This window comes from Mesoplodon mirus (genome assembly GCF_964341445.2).
Source record: "Mesoplodon mirus genome assembly, chromosome: 8".
Taxonomy (NCBI): domain Eukaryota; kingdom Metazoa; phylum Chordata; class Mammalia; order Artiodactyla; family Ziphiidae; genus Mesoplodon; species Mesoplodon mirus.
In genome coordinates, this window is record NC_138984.1 from 105,002,367 (window position 1) to 105,017,794 (window position 15,428).

General features: G+C 48.2%; 1 protein-coding gene across 4 annotated transcripts in view; it reads left to right on the forward strand.

Moving 5' to 3' along the window:
- The window catches only part of CLASP1 (cytoplasmic linker associated protein 1), a 268,685-nt gene that overhangs the window by 221,200 nt on the left and 32,057 nt on the right, over positions 1 to 15,428 (forward strand). For all 4 annotated transcript variants that reach the window (XM_082630779.1, XM_082630777.1, XM_082630780.1 and 1 more), the window contains 4 exons: positions 276 to 419; positions 727 to 833; positions 9,155 to 9,305; positions 14,361 to 14,607. In XM_082630779.1, the coding sequence (XP_082486905.1) occupies positions 276 to 419; positions 727 to 833; positions 9,155 to 9,305; positions 14,361 to 14,607 (649 nt within the window). The remainder of the gene's footprint in view (positions 1 to 275; positions 420 to 726; positions 834 to 9,154; positions 9,306 to 14,360; positions 14,608 to 15,428) is intronic.

Consider the following 15,428-nt stretch of genomic DNA (forward strand, 5'->3'; position numbering starts at 1 on the left):
ATATCCTCTTATTATTTATTCTACTCATACAAAAGAGATTTCTTTTAAAAACAATTTTGGGAGTTCCCTGGTGGTCCAGTGGTTACGACTCCATGCTTTCACTGCTGGGGGCCTGGGTTCAATCCCTGGTCAGGGAGCTAAGATCCCGCAAGTCGCGTGGTGCGGCCAAAATAAATAAATAAATAAAGTAAATAAAGTAAAGCAACTTCATTGAGCATCTTGACCAAGACAGGCAGCTGTACGTGACGTAAATTAACCATCTCTCCCGTTTCTAGGCAGCACAGGTCGTGCTCATCTCTCTGTTTGAATTGAACACTCCTGAATTTACCATGTTACTTGGTGCCTTGCCGAAAACATTCCAGGATGGTGCCACCAAGCTCCTGCATAACCACCTCAAGAACTCTAGTAACACCAGTGTGGTGAGTGCTTGGTCACGGTGGGTGGCCTCCACTCACCCGTCCCCGTGGAGAGCAGATGCTCAGCTGTGTCTGCTACTCTGTCTGCTCCAGCTGAGAGCAGTCACTCAGCTTCGGGAATGCCTGCAGGACAGTTATCCATTTTCGGTTTGTGTGCGCTTAAAATTGACCTTACGATTCTGGAAAAAATCACCCTGATTACGCAGAATCTGCCCATTTATTTGCACGGGGGTTCGAAGGCCGAGGGGCAAAGCGGAACTGTGTTCTGTATTTATCCCTCATGTGATGGAGCTCTTCTGCCTTCTCCCAGGGCTCTCCGAGCAACACCATTGGCCGGACCCCCTCTCGACATCCCAGCAGCCGGACCAGCCCCCTGACCTCCCCCACCAACTGCTCCCATGGGGGCCTGTCTCCAAGGTAATGCCATTTCAACAGGAGTGAAGACACTAACGCACCCCGATGACTGTCTAGGCTACTTCTAGGTTTTTAGACCAAGCTGAATACCAAAAAGTGTATGGGTTGCAGGAGCCCACTGTTCCTAGCCCTCACCCAAATCTTAACTGTGTCACTTGGGGCAAAGTGGCTGGCTTCTGTGGTGAAATGAGCGGTTTCTGCTGAATGGTCTCTGAGATTCTTCTAGCTCTAAACACTTTCTTCTAGTACCTTAAAGATTTTAAAGCTGAAAGTTACGTTTAGAGCCCTGTTTCACATAGAAAGCATTTAGAAACTCATCACCTACTCTGTAAGCGATAGGAGCACCTACAGGTATTTGATCGTCTAACTAATTAAACCCTTTATAATCAGTCCACACATAGTCTGGGGTAGTTTCCACCCAAGTGGCCATTCTGGGCTCACGTTTGAAGCCAAATGCTGCTCTGAGAAGGGATTGAGAACCTGAGAACTAAAACTGGATCAGCATTTTCAGACTCCTGTTGGGACCATGTGAACATTGGCCTAACAGAGTCTGGGGCAGTGACTTAGAAAGAGAAGAGTTTGCCTTAAGATCTTTGGATAACATTTCCCATCTGGCCAGAGCCCTTAGAAGTCCCTGCACGGTGGCTTTCATGACCCCCTGGCAGGTGTTGGAGTTTCTCATGGCCTCACTCAGAGTGGTGACCCTATAGGCCACAGCTTTTAGGAAGGAGCCAGAGGCTGGACCGGCAGGAGTCATGCATGTGTGTCTGGCTTCAAGAAGTGCAGGGCTTTGGGATCACTAACAAGAATCAGGGGGCTGTGTCTTAAGGGTTGCTGACACCACTATCTTAAAATTAGAGGAAAATATCACAAGTATGCCATACCCTTTTAAGAGTTACCTCTTTAGTTGGAAGATAGCAAAATGTAAGTGCCTTCAAATTTAGACTTTTGTAATGCTCAAGACTCTTCCAAACTCCTCCATCCTTACCACTGAAGTTGTCTTCAGTTTCTCGAGTTATCATGTAAATATTTTGGAAAATGTCAAATTTGTATTTTTCTCCTGGAGAAACGAAATATTTTGTATACTTAGAGTATCCTAGTATCTATATTGCTTTATGTTTCATCCTCCTAAGGTCCCCTGGTACTGTATGTAGGTAGAATGAAGCGTAGCGTTATGTTTCCAGATTTGGTCTGTGTGGTCATGGTTTCAGCAGGCTAGTATAATTAGACGCTTGAGACCAGAAACTAATGGAAACATGTCTGACTTTCCCCAAGTGTGTCTCTGGCTCAGCGCACTTGTTTTTTAAATGTTAACATCTGTATCAAAACAAACGGTTTGTCTTAAATGACCCCAGTGTTGGCAGTAAAATCATGGAGTTCTCCTCCTGGGTAGGAGAGAATTTTATGGAGAAGTTGTCTTCTCTGTAAATTGTTGCCTTTGTTTAGAAATGGTATTTCTGCAACATTGAGAAATCTTTTCTTCCATAATACACAGTTCATACTTCTTATTTTTTAGTTATTTCATTAATAGGGTGGCACATTCTTCAGGTAATACACAAAAGGTAAAATTCAAATGAAGTATTTTGTTACATGTGCTCATGGTCTAAGTAAAAGATTGGTGGAGGCTGCTAGCATAATCCAGCAGAGCTAAGACTTGGCTAGGTATTAAGCTTCATGGATGTCCAAATTATTTAAAAATTCTAATTTAGTTTTCCAGGTCACCATATTCATTCTTAACTAGCCTGGCCTAAATTTTTACTGTTAGGGTTACAGGTGAGTGGAAGAAATGGGGAGATTTATTTTCAATCTTAAAAAGTTCAAGTGTGACCTAAATATTTTCTTATCAACAAATTCTTCTTTAAGGAATTACTTAGTTGTGTAATTTCTTTCTTTCTTTTTAAACACAATATGCCCTCAGCCAGTGCATAAGTAGCCAGAATGGCCTTAGCCAACTTGAACTCAACAGGAGAAATAATTTTTCTCACAACTAGAATTGTCCAGAAGTGGGAAAAGCTGCCCCCATGTCATCATATCACGGGAAATATTCAAATGGGCTACCTACTTTCTACCAGGAAATTTATAAAAGGGATGAACTCTTGCACTAAATAGGAGAATGTACTGGGTCACCACATTCTAAGTAGGGACAGACCCATTCTACAGGATACGATCTCAGCTATTTTTCTGAGCAGTGCTCTTGAAACATTTATTTTCTATGACCTGCTATTTTATCTTTACCATTGGATGTTAGCTTTTTGTCCTTAAGGGGAAGAGTTACTGAGTTATTTGTTTTTAATCTAACTTTGAGTATCAAAATAAACTAGTTATTTTTTTTAGTCCAAAAATTCTACATTCAGATTATGCTGGGAATAAGGAAATACTCTAACATGTTGAACACATTTAATTTGATGGTTTAAAAAAAAAAATCACTAGTGAGGCATTCATTTTCATCCACCCAGTAACATTAGAGAAGCCGTAGCAATCAAGTTAGACTTTTGTGGAAGTTCCATCCATCAGTCATCATTTCTGTGGGAGAGAGGAGTCCTGCTTCTTCCCAGCGAGCAAACAGATGCTCCAAGTCTTCGGGGAGAAGACGAATGGCCTGGAGTGTTCCATCATTAAACACACATTTACATCTCAGCTCATTTTACCGAGTGTGATCGATGCTAATTGAAAAACAGAGTTGCAGGGGGCTTCAGCAATTATGTGCAGTCCGTTCCCTTTAAGGTAGAAAAAGCACGTGGCCGTCCTCACTCTGGTCTGCTGTGCATTCTTGACAAACAGGCTGTGGAGCGCTCAGCAGACAACCTCTGTTAACCCAACAGTAAAAGGCAATTTTAGGTGGATTTTACGCTCATCCCGCCAGACGATCAAGAGTGTGCACGGACGCAAAGTGGGGATCAAGCTGGAGACCCCCTCCCACAGGGAGGTGCTGGCGCATGCTCTTGGCCCTCCCCCTACTGGCAGGGCCCCAGTTGAGGGGGTCGCCCGTGTCCTCTTGTGCCGCTGACTCAGTGAGTGGCCTAGAGGAGGCCTTTTGGCCCTTCTGTGCCACAGTGACTGCTCCCCTCCACACCTTGTTTTCCTTATAAAATGGGGCCATCGCTGTCCTCAGGTGGAGACCACCCCTGGACCACTGCTCTCAGAACCGCATGAGTGCCGGGACAGGCGCGCTGCTCTGTCGGGGCCCTGGTCCTGTGGCCCCCACCCTGTGGCCTGGTGTCCCATTTGCGGTCAGCTCAGTTCACGCCCGTCCCGTGTCCCTGGGTCTGTTGAACTGCAGCAGCTGTTAGAAAGAACTCTGGCGGGGCCTTTGCACACCCAGGTCACTTAGGGACACCTGCCAGGTGAGGAGAGCCTGTGTTCTCAGGCGCACTTTAGTCCTCACATCAGGTCACGTGAGCATTCCCCCCTCTCGGAGCCGGCCTGTGGACCATGGCCCACCCCACCCCACCCCCAATGGTGCTGTTGTTTTTGCAGAAGGAAATACCCATCTGAGGGTCGTCCCGGTGGGGGAACGCATTGTCCCCTGCCTGAGTGATCTGGCTGGGTGGCACCTTCCCTGAGGCTTCCTGCTCTCGTCCCTTTGGTCCCATTTGAATTAAGGCCCATGAATCCTTCTTTGGTTCTTTCTGAAATAACCGATTGCATTATCTGCAAGTACATCTGTGTTTTTTGCATGTAAGTGCTTGTAATTTCCTGTACACACACGCAGTCCTGTGGTTGTGATTTAAAAACATAAACTCAGGACTCAGAGTTGGTTCTTGCCCCCGAATGGTGCAGCATGACTCTGGGTCGAGCTTTGTCAGGGAGAGGGGCTCTAGGACACAGAGTATAGTGCCGCCCTTGCCTGTCTTGTCTCTTTCTCTGACTCTCGTCTTCTGATCACCGCAGTCGGTTGTGGGGTTGCAGTGCCGATGGGTGGTCGAAGCAGCCAGCTCCCTTTCCTCAGCCTAGCTCCATCCCCACCGCTCCCTCCCACAAGACTCTCAGGCGCCCTTACTCTCCCAGGTAACGAGCTACCTGTTCCACTTCTCTGAGGTGTCACAATATTATTGCACTTCCAAGGTCGCCTCAGGTCTCTGGGGAAGCCTCTCCGCCGCCTCCGGCCGAGACCAGCAGGGCTAGAGCCTTGGTGAGAAGTGTGAGCAGGGGCGTGGCCTCGGCCAGACCTCTCGAGGACGCTCCTACGGTGCCCCCAGGAGAGGGCACCATTGCATCAACTGGCCACATCCACCGACCTCTGCGGTTGCAGCGCTCGGCCCGTGGAAGGGGCTCGGGTGGTGTGTGGTGTCCCCGGCCTTCTGCTCGACCACACAGGGCTGCTCCCTCCCAAACCTGATGTCCTCAGTCCCGCTGTCAGTGGTGTGGGCCAGTGTCCTTCCTGATGCCCCGTCCTGACGTCCCGCATGTGCTGATAGTCTGAGGACTCAGATCCAGAAAGGCAGCCCCGAGAGGTGCCCTCCCTGTGACATCCCATAAAGGGGGCCCAGCACCAGGCGGGAGAGCCGTGGGGTCCCTGCAGGCTTCTGGCCGAATGCGATAGTGCTTTACAGAGGAGGCTCCGTGGGCTCCTACGGATTCGTGTTTGAGGGTCTCTTAGGTGCTTTTTATAAAGGTCCAAAGATCAGAGGACGCCTTCCCTGGAGCCCTACTTTTACATGAGCAGAGGACGGAGCAGTCCAGCTGCCTCCGTGCTGTGTGAGATGAGTTTGCACCCTCTGTGATAGGACAAGGGTAAAGACAAAACAAAAAAAAGAAGTCTGTTACTTTTGAATGCCTCAGAGATAGCCTTTGCACAGAAGATTCACATTCTTACTTTATGTCCTCAACACAGCGAGACTGTATGTAGTAAACAAGTCGGCTAAGTGTTTTAACAGCATCTTCCTTTGGAAACTCTCCCAGTTCTGAAAGTAGCTTCTAAAGTGTGCAGAGACTCCTGTGGTGACTGTCCAGATGCGCAGGTTGGGGCACGGGCACGTCAACAGTGAGACGGCTGCGTCCTCAATGTTAATAAAGCATGCCACTGCATTTGTCTTAAAGGTTAGTCATGCCTCAGCGTATCAGACCGGGTGATTGACCGTCTCCCAGTACACTGACCTGTGTGCCTTACTGGGCACCAAGCTTCACCCACAGCCAGTCTTCCCATCCGGCCACTGAGACCACCCTCCAGAGGACATCTGTTCACAGAATCACCTTTTACACGTGTGTACAATGCTACAGCTAACGCTTCACAAACAACTATAACTTCTGTTAACTGTCGGAGGGAGAGAGAGTGGACCAGAGACCTTTACACTTAGAGGACCTATTGGTTACATAAAACTAAGAGGAAATCTGTATCTTTCTCTTTGCTCTTGGTCAAAACCCTATTGATTTCATGAGAAGGAACAATTATCCTCATTCCATACCTAGTATCTTTTCCCTACAAAATGGCAAAGAAGAAGCTCTCAGAAGGCACACTTCCTGTCTCCAGCTTTTCTTTCCTTGGCGACCTGACCTCACGCATCTCCCCGCCTGCGCTGTGCAGCCTTTCCGCAGGGTGAGGCCAGAGCCGCCTTCTGCCTCGGTATTGGGTGCCCTGGCCTGACCTTGGGTCAGTGAGTATTGACCGATGGAGCAACTCTTCCTAATCTAAAGAACCCTATGGAAACCTTTCTGGAGTCTAATCACAGTGTTTACAGACTCCTAGGACCTGGCCTTTAACCTAAGGGATTATACCTCCGAGCTAACACGAGACAGAATGTGAGAGCTGGTGGCAGGTTGGGGTTCACCCAACCAGGTCTCTTCTAAGCAGAGCTGCGGCTTCCCCCTTGCTGTTCCCTTGTGCGTATTGCTTGTCGGGACCACATCACCTGTGATTCCCTGATGACGGCCTCCCCGGGAGTGTCCTTTTTCCCTATGAAGTAAGGGCTCACGGGTATTGATTGGAAAAAACGCAAACGCCAGAACGTGAAATGGCGAGGAAAGCAACACTGTCTGCTTCCCTTTAGAGGAAAAGAATGCTCTCTCTCACCTGGAGCTCACAGTTTCCACTTCATACCAAGGAGATGCTTCAAAGCACAAGCTAGTGAGTCTAAAAGAAGGGTCCCCAATAGATTGTGCCTGGCCGTGCACACGTTCTCCTAAATTGGAAGTCTGAGTTGGTTTGTTAATTGAAAGACAGAAGGAGGAACAGTAACTGGCAGAATCCTTTATCTTCCTATTTTAAAAAGAGGCTGCTCTCATGCTAAAGTTATGTGAACCGAAATGAGGTATTTTAAGAAAGTTCAAGGTAGGAATAATGGGATGAACTACATGAAACCTAACATCTTCTGAAGCGACATGGAGAATAATATTGTGACATCCCTTAAAAGCTGAACGTCCCCCAGACTTCCTCCTGTCCATCCCTCCATCCTTCCTGTTTGTTTTGTTTCCCTTTTGCATGGGCTGTGTTCCTCTTTTCGGTTGTTGTGATTAAAAGTATTTTCAGGCATCTTTTTACATCTCGTATACATATTTTTTGTTTAAGTCACATTCAGCCTTTATTTATGAAAAACGGTGTACTGGCCAGATGTATAAATGCCTTTGCTCACACATAAGCTGGTGCTGTGCTGTTCTAGAAGGGGCCGGGGAGGGGGGAGCGGTCAGGGGGCCCCAGTGCTCCCTGGTCATGCTTTCTTCACGCTAAAAGGGTATTGCCTCTTAGGTAACGTTATGAACTTAGAAGGGGTTGAAATCTTGAATTCTGTTCAGGTTTTTGATTCTGCTTCCTGCCAGTGTCTACACAGAGTCTTAGCTGTAAACGTGTTGACGCTCACATTTCTTTTTGTTTGATGGCCAGAGCCAGTCTTTGAGTTGGCGTGTGTTTTTGTGAGCTGTCCAAGTGCAGTTGGGGTGTCTGTGTTCTTTCATTCATCAGAAGAGAAGAATGGGTTCTACCTGGGCCAGATTTGCAACCTGGAGGTTGCAGGAGAGTGAATTCATCTCGCAGGGTGAATGAATTCAGATCTTGTACTCTCGCAGGACCCATCCGGCCTTAGAAAACACTCGGGGCATCAGCCTCCAGCCAGTAGAGGTCTGGCTACTCCAAGAGAGCACTGTTCAAATCTTATCTTGTTCATCTGCCCAAACCTTAAAAAAAAAAAAAAAAAAAAAAGTGTGTGTGTTGAGGGGGAGGTTGGTAAACATTATTTTTTTTTAAGTTTTTAAGTTGGGGGTGTTGGGGGGGTTTCCCACCAGTGGGTGACTGGTTTCAGTTATTTCTCTTTGGAAGAACAGAAAGATGGTCTTCTTTAGTCCTTAATAATGAATGTTGTTGAATGCTTACTTACATACAGCCAAGGATTCTTTTAATGTCCTTGGCAATTCTCAGTATAGCTCAGGACTGCCTGCAGATTAAATTAGACCAACTCATCCGATTTTTTCTTGAATACTTTCTTGGAGCAAGTGACGTTTATTCTTTCTGAGGGAAGGTAATGGGTTTTGTTCTTAGGATCTTCTGTCTGTTTCAGTGTATGTTTCAAACATCTAAAGGTCACTTGTTGATACACTGCATTACACCAGGAGGCCGTTGAGGATTTTTGCTTTACTCTGTGTTTTGCTATGCTAAATGTCTGAAAGGACAACAGTTGACGTCACTTTTCTGTAAGGGACAAATATTTCTTGCTTTTTGGAGTGCTTTTAGATATTCATCTGGAAGTGTGGCTCATCTTTATAAGATCTGCTTTCACTGTAAAACTCCCACTATCCGCATCTAGAAGAAGTTGGTTATTCAAGCAAATTCCTGGATTAAATGGTGTGAGAGGCTCTCAGGAGTCCGTTGGTGGATTTGACTTCGAGGCATTTTCTACTCTGGGGTTTTATTTCATAGGTTTCTGATACTGGTGAGCATAACCCAGCTTTCTGAGGTCATGCACTTTGCTCCTTTAAAATTTGTGTGTAATAACTAGATTTCTTTTCATTTATTTGTACATTTGAGACCAGTAACAACCAAACTGCTTTTTTCCATCTTCAAGATACGACAGTTATTTTTCCACGTCCATTACCTCGTGCATCGTCACCAGTTGTCACTCTTTGAGTTCCCGCATTCTCGTGGTTCTTGTTGTTTCCCACTGGCTCTTATTGAGTGCTGGTGTCATGTGTTTGGGACCAGATCTGACAAGGAAGCTGTATAATTCAGTTGTCCAGTGGTGGTACTCTTAACAAAAGATGTCTTCCTCATCATTCCAAATCACCTAAAGAAACTATAATTATGTCTTACTCTGTAAATTATTAGAAGTCATTTTTACCCATACCTCAATGTGATACATGTGCCTTAATTTAAGAAATAAAATGTTTTTGCTCTTTAGCATGCTGGACTATGATACCGAGAACCTGAACTCTGAAGAAATCTATAGTTCTTTGCGTGGAGTGACAGAAGCCATCGAAAAGTTTAGTTTTCGAAGCCAGGAGGATCTGAACGAGCCCATTAAAAGAGATGGCAGGAAGGACTGTGATGTTGTGAGTACCCGCAGGCTAACAGGGCCATTCATCAGTGAGGGGGCGGTCCCCACCCAGGCTGGTAGAGAGCTGTGTGTCCCTTAAGGGATAGTCCTGAACGCTGACCGCGGGGAGTACTGAACTCCAACATTATTTTTATCTCGTAGTTAGAATGGTATGATTTTAAGAGGCCCAAGGCAACTCTGCGAAATTGCAGCAGCCCTCAGCTCTCTTGGTGAAGAATGTTAAATGCCCTTTTTCTCAGCTGGCTTTCATTTATCCTGGACACGTTTTTGTTCCTCTGCTGTGATAAAAACAGTGAGCCTGCGCCCGACGCCAGCGTGGCTCTCCGGGAGCTGCAGCCTCCTGCAGAGGGGCAGAGGGGCACAGGGCAGACGTGCAGAGGAAACGACGCCACCCTCTGAGCACGGAGGCCACGAGGTCACGAGGCACTTGTCGGGTCAAGGAGGAGGTTGTCGTCTGAGAGGGGCCTGTGAGAAGGCAGAGGGGTGGGCGTGGGCACGGGGGTAGGGAGAGGGTGGGCGTGCCCTGGTGTTGGGGAGGCCCTGGGAAGAGAAGGGCGCTCACACCAGGGGGTGCACAGCCACCGTGCAGACTACTCGGGGGTCCCTGAAGACTCTGAAGGATTTTTAACCAGGGAAGTGGCATGGTCCCACGCACGTCTGAGGAGGGTCGCTGTCACTCTGCGACGGGGGTGACCCCGGAGGGAGCTGGGTCGGGTAGCGCGCGAGCAGAAGCAGGAGAGCCGGGGTGTCCGGCAGGGACTGTTGAGGAAGTGCCGCTGCACCTCAGTGAGGCGATGTCACGGGGACAAGAGGCGACGGGGACCCCTGTGGAGCGCAGTGGGACATCCAAGCAGACACGGCCACGGGCCTTCGGGTACGCCAGCCTGGAGTTGAGGCTGGCGATTTGGGCTACAGGTGGAGGTTTGAGAGACACTGACTAGATGCTTGATGGTAACTAAAGAAAAGTAAGTGAAATCAGCCAAGTGGAGGGTAAGGGCCAAATCCTCAGGAGCATCACCGCGAAGGGAAAACAGGCAGAAGAAGCGGGGTCAGCGGGGTCAAGAAGTACTAGACAGCAGAGGAGAGTGCGGCGTCCTGGAACCTGAGGGGGGCTTTCGGGAAGGACGTTCCAGCCAAAGGGGTCTCGAGTCAGATGTGGGCTGAAAGGGCTCCACTGGATCGTTTTTTGACTGTCTGCATTAAATAGTCTATTTTAATCTAGAATATTTAAACCACACAGTTACTCACTGGTGTTTGGCTGTAGGACCAAGACCTTTTCTTTGGGATTGGGCCCCCGTCTGGACTTCCGTCTTCTTTTTCTTAAATAGCTTTTAGACCTAATCACAGTCTGCGGTTTCCAGGGTTAGTTTCTCCAGGAGCCCATTGGGTGTTGTGAGCAGAGCTGGGAGTGGACACGAGGTCACGGTGGGCCGAGGGCCGACTCGAGCACAGGCCTGGAGCGAGGCGGGGCCGACGGCGGGTGTGCAGAGGGAGAGACCCGGCCCGTGTGGACAGAAAAGTGTTGGCTCTGCAGTGGGGGCAGTGGGCGATTCATGGACACGGGTCCTTAAAGACGTGGGGAGGTGGTGAGACGGGGGCCCTGGGGGAGCAGGTTGGCCTTAGCCAGGAAGGAGGGGAGCAGGCCTGTGGGAGCAGGAATTGGAGGGTGTCCACGCTGGCAGCTCTGCTGTCCACGGGCAGCGTTGTGCTGAGGAGACGGGAAAGGCTGCTGAAGTGCATGCGAGGAACTTGGGGTTGGGTGTGGTTCTGATCAGGGAAACAGAAGTCCTGCCAGGAACAGCAGAGGCCCCAGGAGAAGCTGGATGACGGAGGTATATAGCCAGCATGTAAAGAAAAGAAGGAAGAGAAAACAGCTTTAGAGAGAGCCGCCATTAACACGCTGGTGTGCAGCTTTCTATTCCCCTAGGTGTACCTGTACACGTCTGTGTGTGTAGGGGTGTATGGAGCGTGTTCTTTAAGGTAAAGGTGACTTCGTAGGGTGCCTCCTGTTTGGTGTAGTCTTTCCTGTGCCTTCTTGTGGCTGGATGATAGTTCAGCGTAAGGATATGTGCCATCGTCATGTCCTCGGCACCCTATTTGGGGACGTTTAAGTTGTTTCCAACTTTTCAAAGTATGAAAAAAACACCGTGCCAGATGTTGGAAGGAGTGGGGGGAAGGTGGAGAGAGCAGGCCCGCACCAGGATGGGGAAGCGGGGGGCCGGGAGGGGCTGCGGGACTTGCAGGGGGTGGCAGATGGGGCGCTGACGGGTCTCGGCTCAGAGGGGTGGGGAGGGGAAAAGGAAGAGTTGAGGAAGTCCAAAGTTAGCATCTTCGCCACTCATCACCAAATGTTAGCTAAGAAGCCGCTATAAAACTGCACTAAGTGTGGAAGAGTCAGGCACCAGCATCTCTCTGCTCAACCTTGACCAGCGGGCCCAGTCTGGTCAGACAGAGTCCGTCAGGGCGCAGGTCATATCCAGGGGGAAGGTGGGTCACACAGGCAGAGACGGACACAAACGCGTACACGTCCAGCCTTCCGGGCAGTTACAGAAATCCCACAGGCAGATTCTGAGGTTCCGTTTCTTTGTTTCAAGTAGAAATTAGAGCACTTGATGCCAGAAGGGACATCAGGAACGAGTGTAGTACTGATGGTCTGGAAAATTGATGCGGCTCTTTTGGAGCTTAGTGAAAAGTCATATTCAGCAAAAGCAATTTTAAGCTTCATATCCTTTATCCAAAAATCTAACTTTTGGCAATCTGCGCCGAATAACAAGCTTGACCAAAGGAAACAAAGACGTTATTTACACAAAATAGCTTATTTCAGCATTATTTATAATAGCAAGAAACAAAAACATTAAGGAAAACACAGAAGGGGAATCATGCAGTAAATCTTATTAAAACACAAGAGATAGTGGTGTGATTAAACATTATGGCTGCAAAATTTTTATTTACGTGGGACATGCTGATCCTTTGAGGAAAGCAAAATATATGCTGTTCTGCGCACTGTGATTCCCACTCTATAAAATCTGCATGCAGACAAAGACTGGGGTAATAGAATATACCAAGTTAAGAAAGTACCATTTTGTTGTTAAAAGTGATTAGTATTAGGAGTTTAGTTTTCTTTTTTTCTTTTTTTTAATAAATTATTTTATTTTATTTTATTTATTTTTGGCTGCATTGGGTTTTCGCTCCTGCACGCGGGCTTTCTCTAGTTGCGGCGAGCGGGGGCTCCTCCTGATTGCGGTGCACAGGCTTCTTCTCACTGTGGTGGCTTCTCTTGTTGCGGAGCACGGGCTCTAGGCACGAGGGCTTTAGTAGTTGTGGCTCACGGGCCCTAGAGCGCAGGCTCAGTAGTCGTGGCATGTGGGCTCGGTAGCTGTGGCTTGTGGGCTCTAGAGCGCAGGCTCAGTAGTTGTGGTGCACGGGCTTAGTTGCTCCGTGGCATGTGGGGTCTTCCTGGACCGGGGCTCGGACCCACATCTCCTGCATTGGCAGGCGGATTCTTAACCACTGTGCCACCAGGGAAGCCCTAGCTTTCTTTTTTGAATGTCTGAAGTTTTTAAACCCTTTCTCCTTTTATAAATAATCTTTTCATTATATTAATCATTTATGTTTTACTTTTAGAAGAGAGTTACAAAGAGAAAAAAATTAAAATCATCCATGAATCATCTTATACCGAGAGAAAACCCCTGTTAAGTCTCATTTGGTTCATGTCTGTACACATATTATATATTCTTTTATATCCTAACAGTTATATTAGGACAAAATCTTCTGGGTGGGATGTGTAAGAACCAAACGCATCCCAGCAGTTCCACTAGGTGTATATCCAAAGTAATTGAAAGAAGGGACTTGAACACATATTTGTGCACCAGTGTTCAGAGCAGTGTTAGGCACAGTAGCCCAGAAGTGGAAGTAGCCCAAGTGTCCATCAACAAATAAATGGATAAACAAAACGTAATACGCACAGGCAATAGAATATTATTCAGCCATAAAAAGGAATGTACACATGTTACAACATGAGTGGACCTTGAAAACATTATGCTAAGTGAAATAAGCCAGACGCAGAAAGACAAACACTGTGTGATTCCACTTATACGAGGTCCCTAGAGCAGTCAAATTCATAGAGACAGAAAGTAGAACAGAGGTTACCAGGGCTGGAAGGGGCAGGGAGTTGTTATTTAATAGGTACAGAGTTTCAGTTGGGGAAGATGAAAAAGTTTTGCCCAAAATATAACGTAGTGGTAATGGTTACACCACATTGTGAGCGGATTTAATGTCACTGGACTATACGTTTATGAATTACACGATTGAATTTTAACATACATATATAAAACTACAATAAAAACATGACACGAGGGCCAGGAGCCCAGAGGTTTAACTAGTTGAAGACAAAACTCAGCGCATATCAGGAAAGACATTTTTTAGACAATATTAAAGACCTGTTCTTTGACCAGTGTAAAGGCCACCTCTGAGAGTCAGAAATCCCCAAAGGAAAAGCCATCTGCCTGGGGGATGTCAAGTTCTCCATAGTGAGACGTTTCACCACTTAAGGGAATATAGCAGGGGACTCTGGCTGGTGGGACCACTGTAGGTCTCGAGAGGGTCATCGGGGGAGCATTTGTCCGGGGCGTTGTGTCAGGGTGTCAGTGAGAAAACCTGTCCTGTCGGTGGTGAAGGCAGTTGGCTGGGGTGTGGGCACCTGAGGTTCCTGGGGAATTGGGGGTGCCAGGTGTGCAGGCTGCCTTCTCAGGGGCTCCTCAGAATTTCATGTCACTAATCTGCCCAAAATGAGTCAAATTAGTCAGCAAATGCAAAGTAAAACACATTCCTTGTAAACTGATGAATGAATAGATGAGAACATCAGCGTGTTCTGTCTCCTCTGAGGTAGCTTATGAGCTAGGTGTTTACAGATGGAGACACTAACAACCGTCCTTTGGTCAGTGGCCAGACTTCAAGTGAGAAATCTCTGGCTCTCCTAATAATTCTGAAGATTTAAAGGAAACGTTTGAGACAAGCCCTGAAAGGGAACTGACAGTGTGCTGTGCCCCAGGTGTCCCGCGACGGTGGCATCACCTCCCCCGCCACCGAGGGCCGGGGCGGCAGCGATGCAGTGGAAGGCGGCCGGACGGCTCTGGACAACAAGACCTCCCTCCTCAACACCCAGCCCCCGCGCGCCTTCCCAGGGCCGCGGGCGCGGGACTACAGCCCCTACCCCTACTCGGACACCATCAGCACCTACGACAAGACGGCCCTGAAGGAGGCCGTGTTCGACGACGACATGGAGCAGCTGCGGGACGGTCTGTCTCTCCCGGTGCCCCTCCCCACCCCAACCCCCACCCCCACCCAAGGCAGCTCCGGGCACGCAAGGGTGGACGCGGGCCTGCTCTGCTCAGTCGTCTGTGCGCCTGGGCGCGGGGGCACACAGAGGACCCACGGGGAAGGCCTTGCGTGGAACCACGACCCGGGCCGGGGTGAGAGCGGAGCGCCCGGGGCAGCCTCTGGTGTCCGCTTTCCCGTCCCGCGCTGTGGCCGGGAGGCCCAGAGCCCTGTTGGGTGACTTCCTGCTACTCTCTCAGCAGCATTTGAGCCAGGTCTCCTGAGCTGCTTGTGTCACCTTTGGTCCTGTAGGTGGGGAGGGGATCTAACCTGCCCTGGGCACCTGTGTGGCGTGTGCTGGCTGCTGAGACACAGGGATCATTCCCATCACACGGGTTAGGAAGCTGAGGTCCAGAAAGGTGAAGTTACTGCCCCAAGTATAATAGCACACTTGATATGGAGCAGAACTGGTCTGGGTTTTTTTCTGACTCTCGTGTTAAGACCAGTGTCCATTACTGAGTAACGAGTGAGTACATATTGCTATGAAGTAGTTTTATCTGGAGGTTATTTTTTTCTCTTTTCACCTCACTGGCGTGTTCACGTGTTTTGGTTTATTTCAACTTAATAATTAATATAAAAAATCTTATATATGTATACTTTGTTTCCAAGCCTGCTCTTTTATGTTGTTTTCAGTTTTGAATGAAGAATTAGATTAGAACCTTAACTCAGAATTCTAAGCAGTTAACACTCAGTGAAGGCCTCCTGTGTGTCGCGAAGGTTGTGGCTTGCCAGGGCTGGCTGT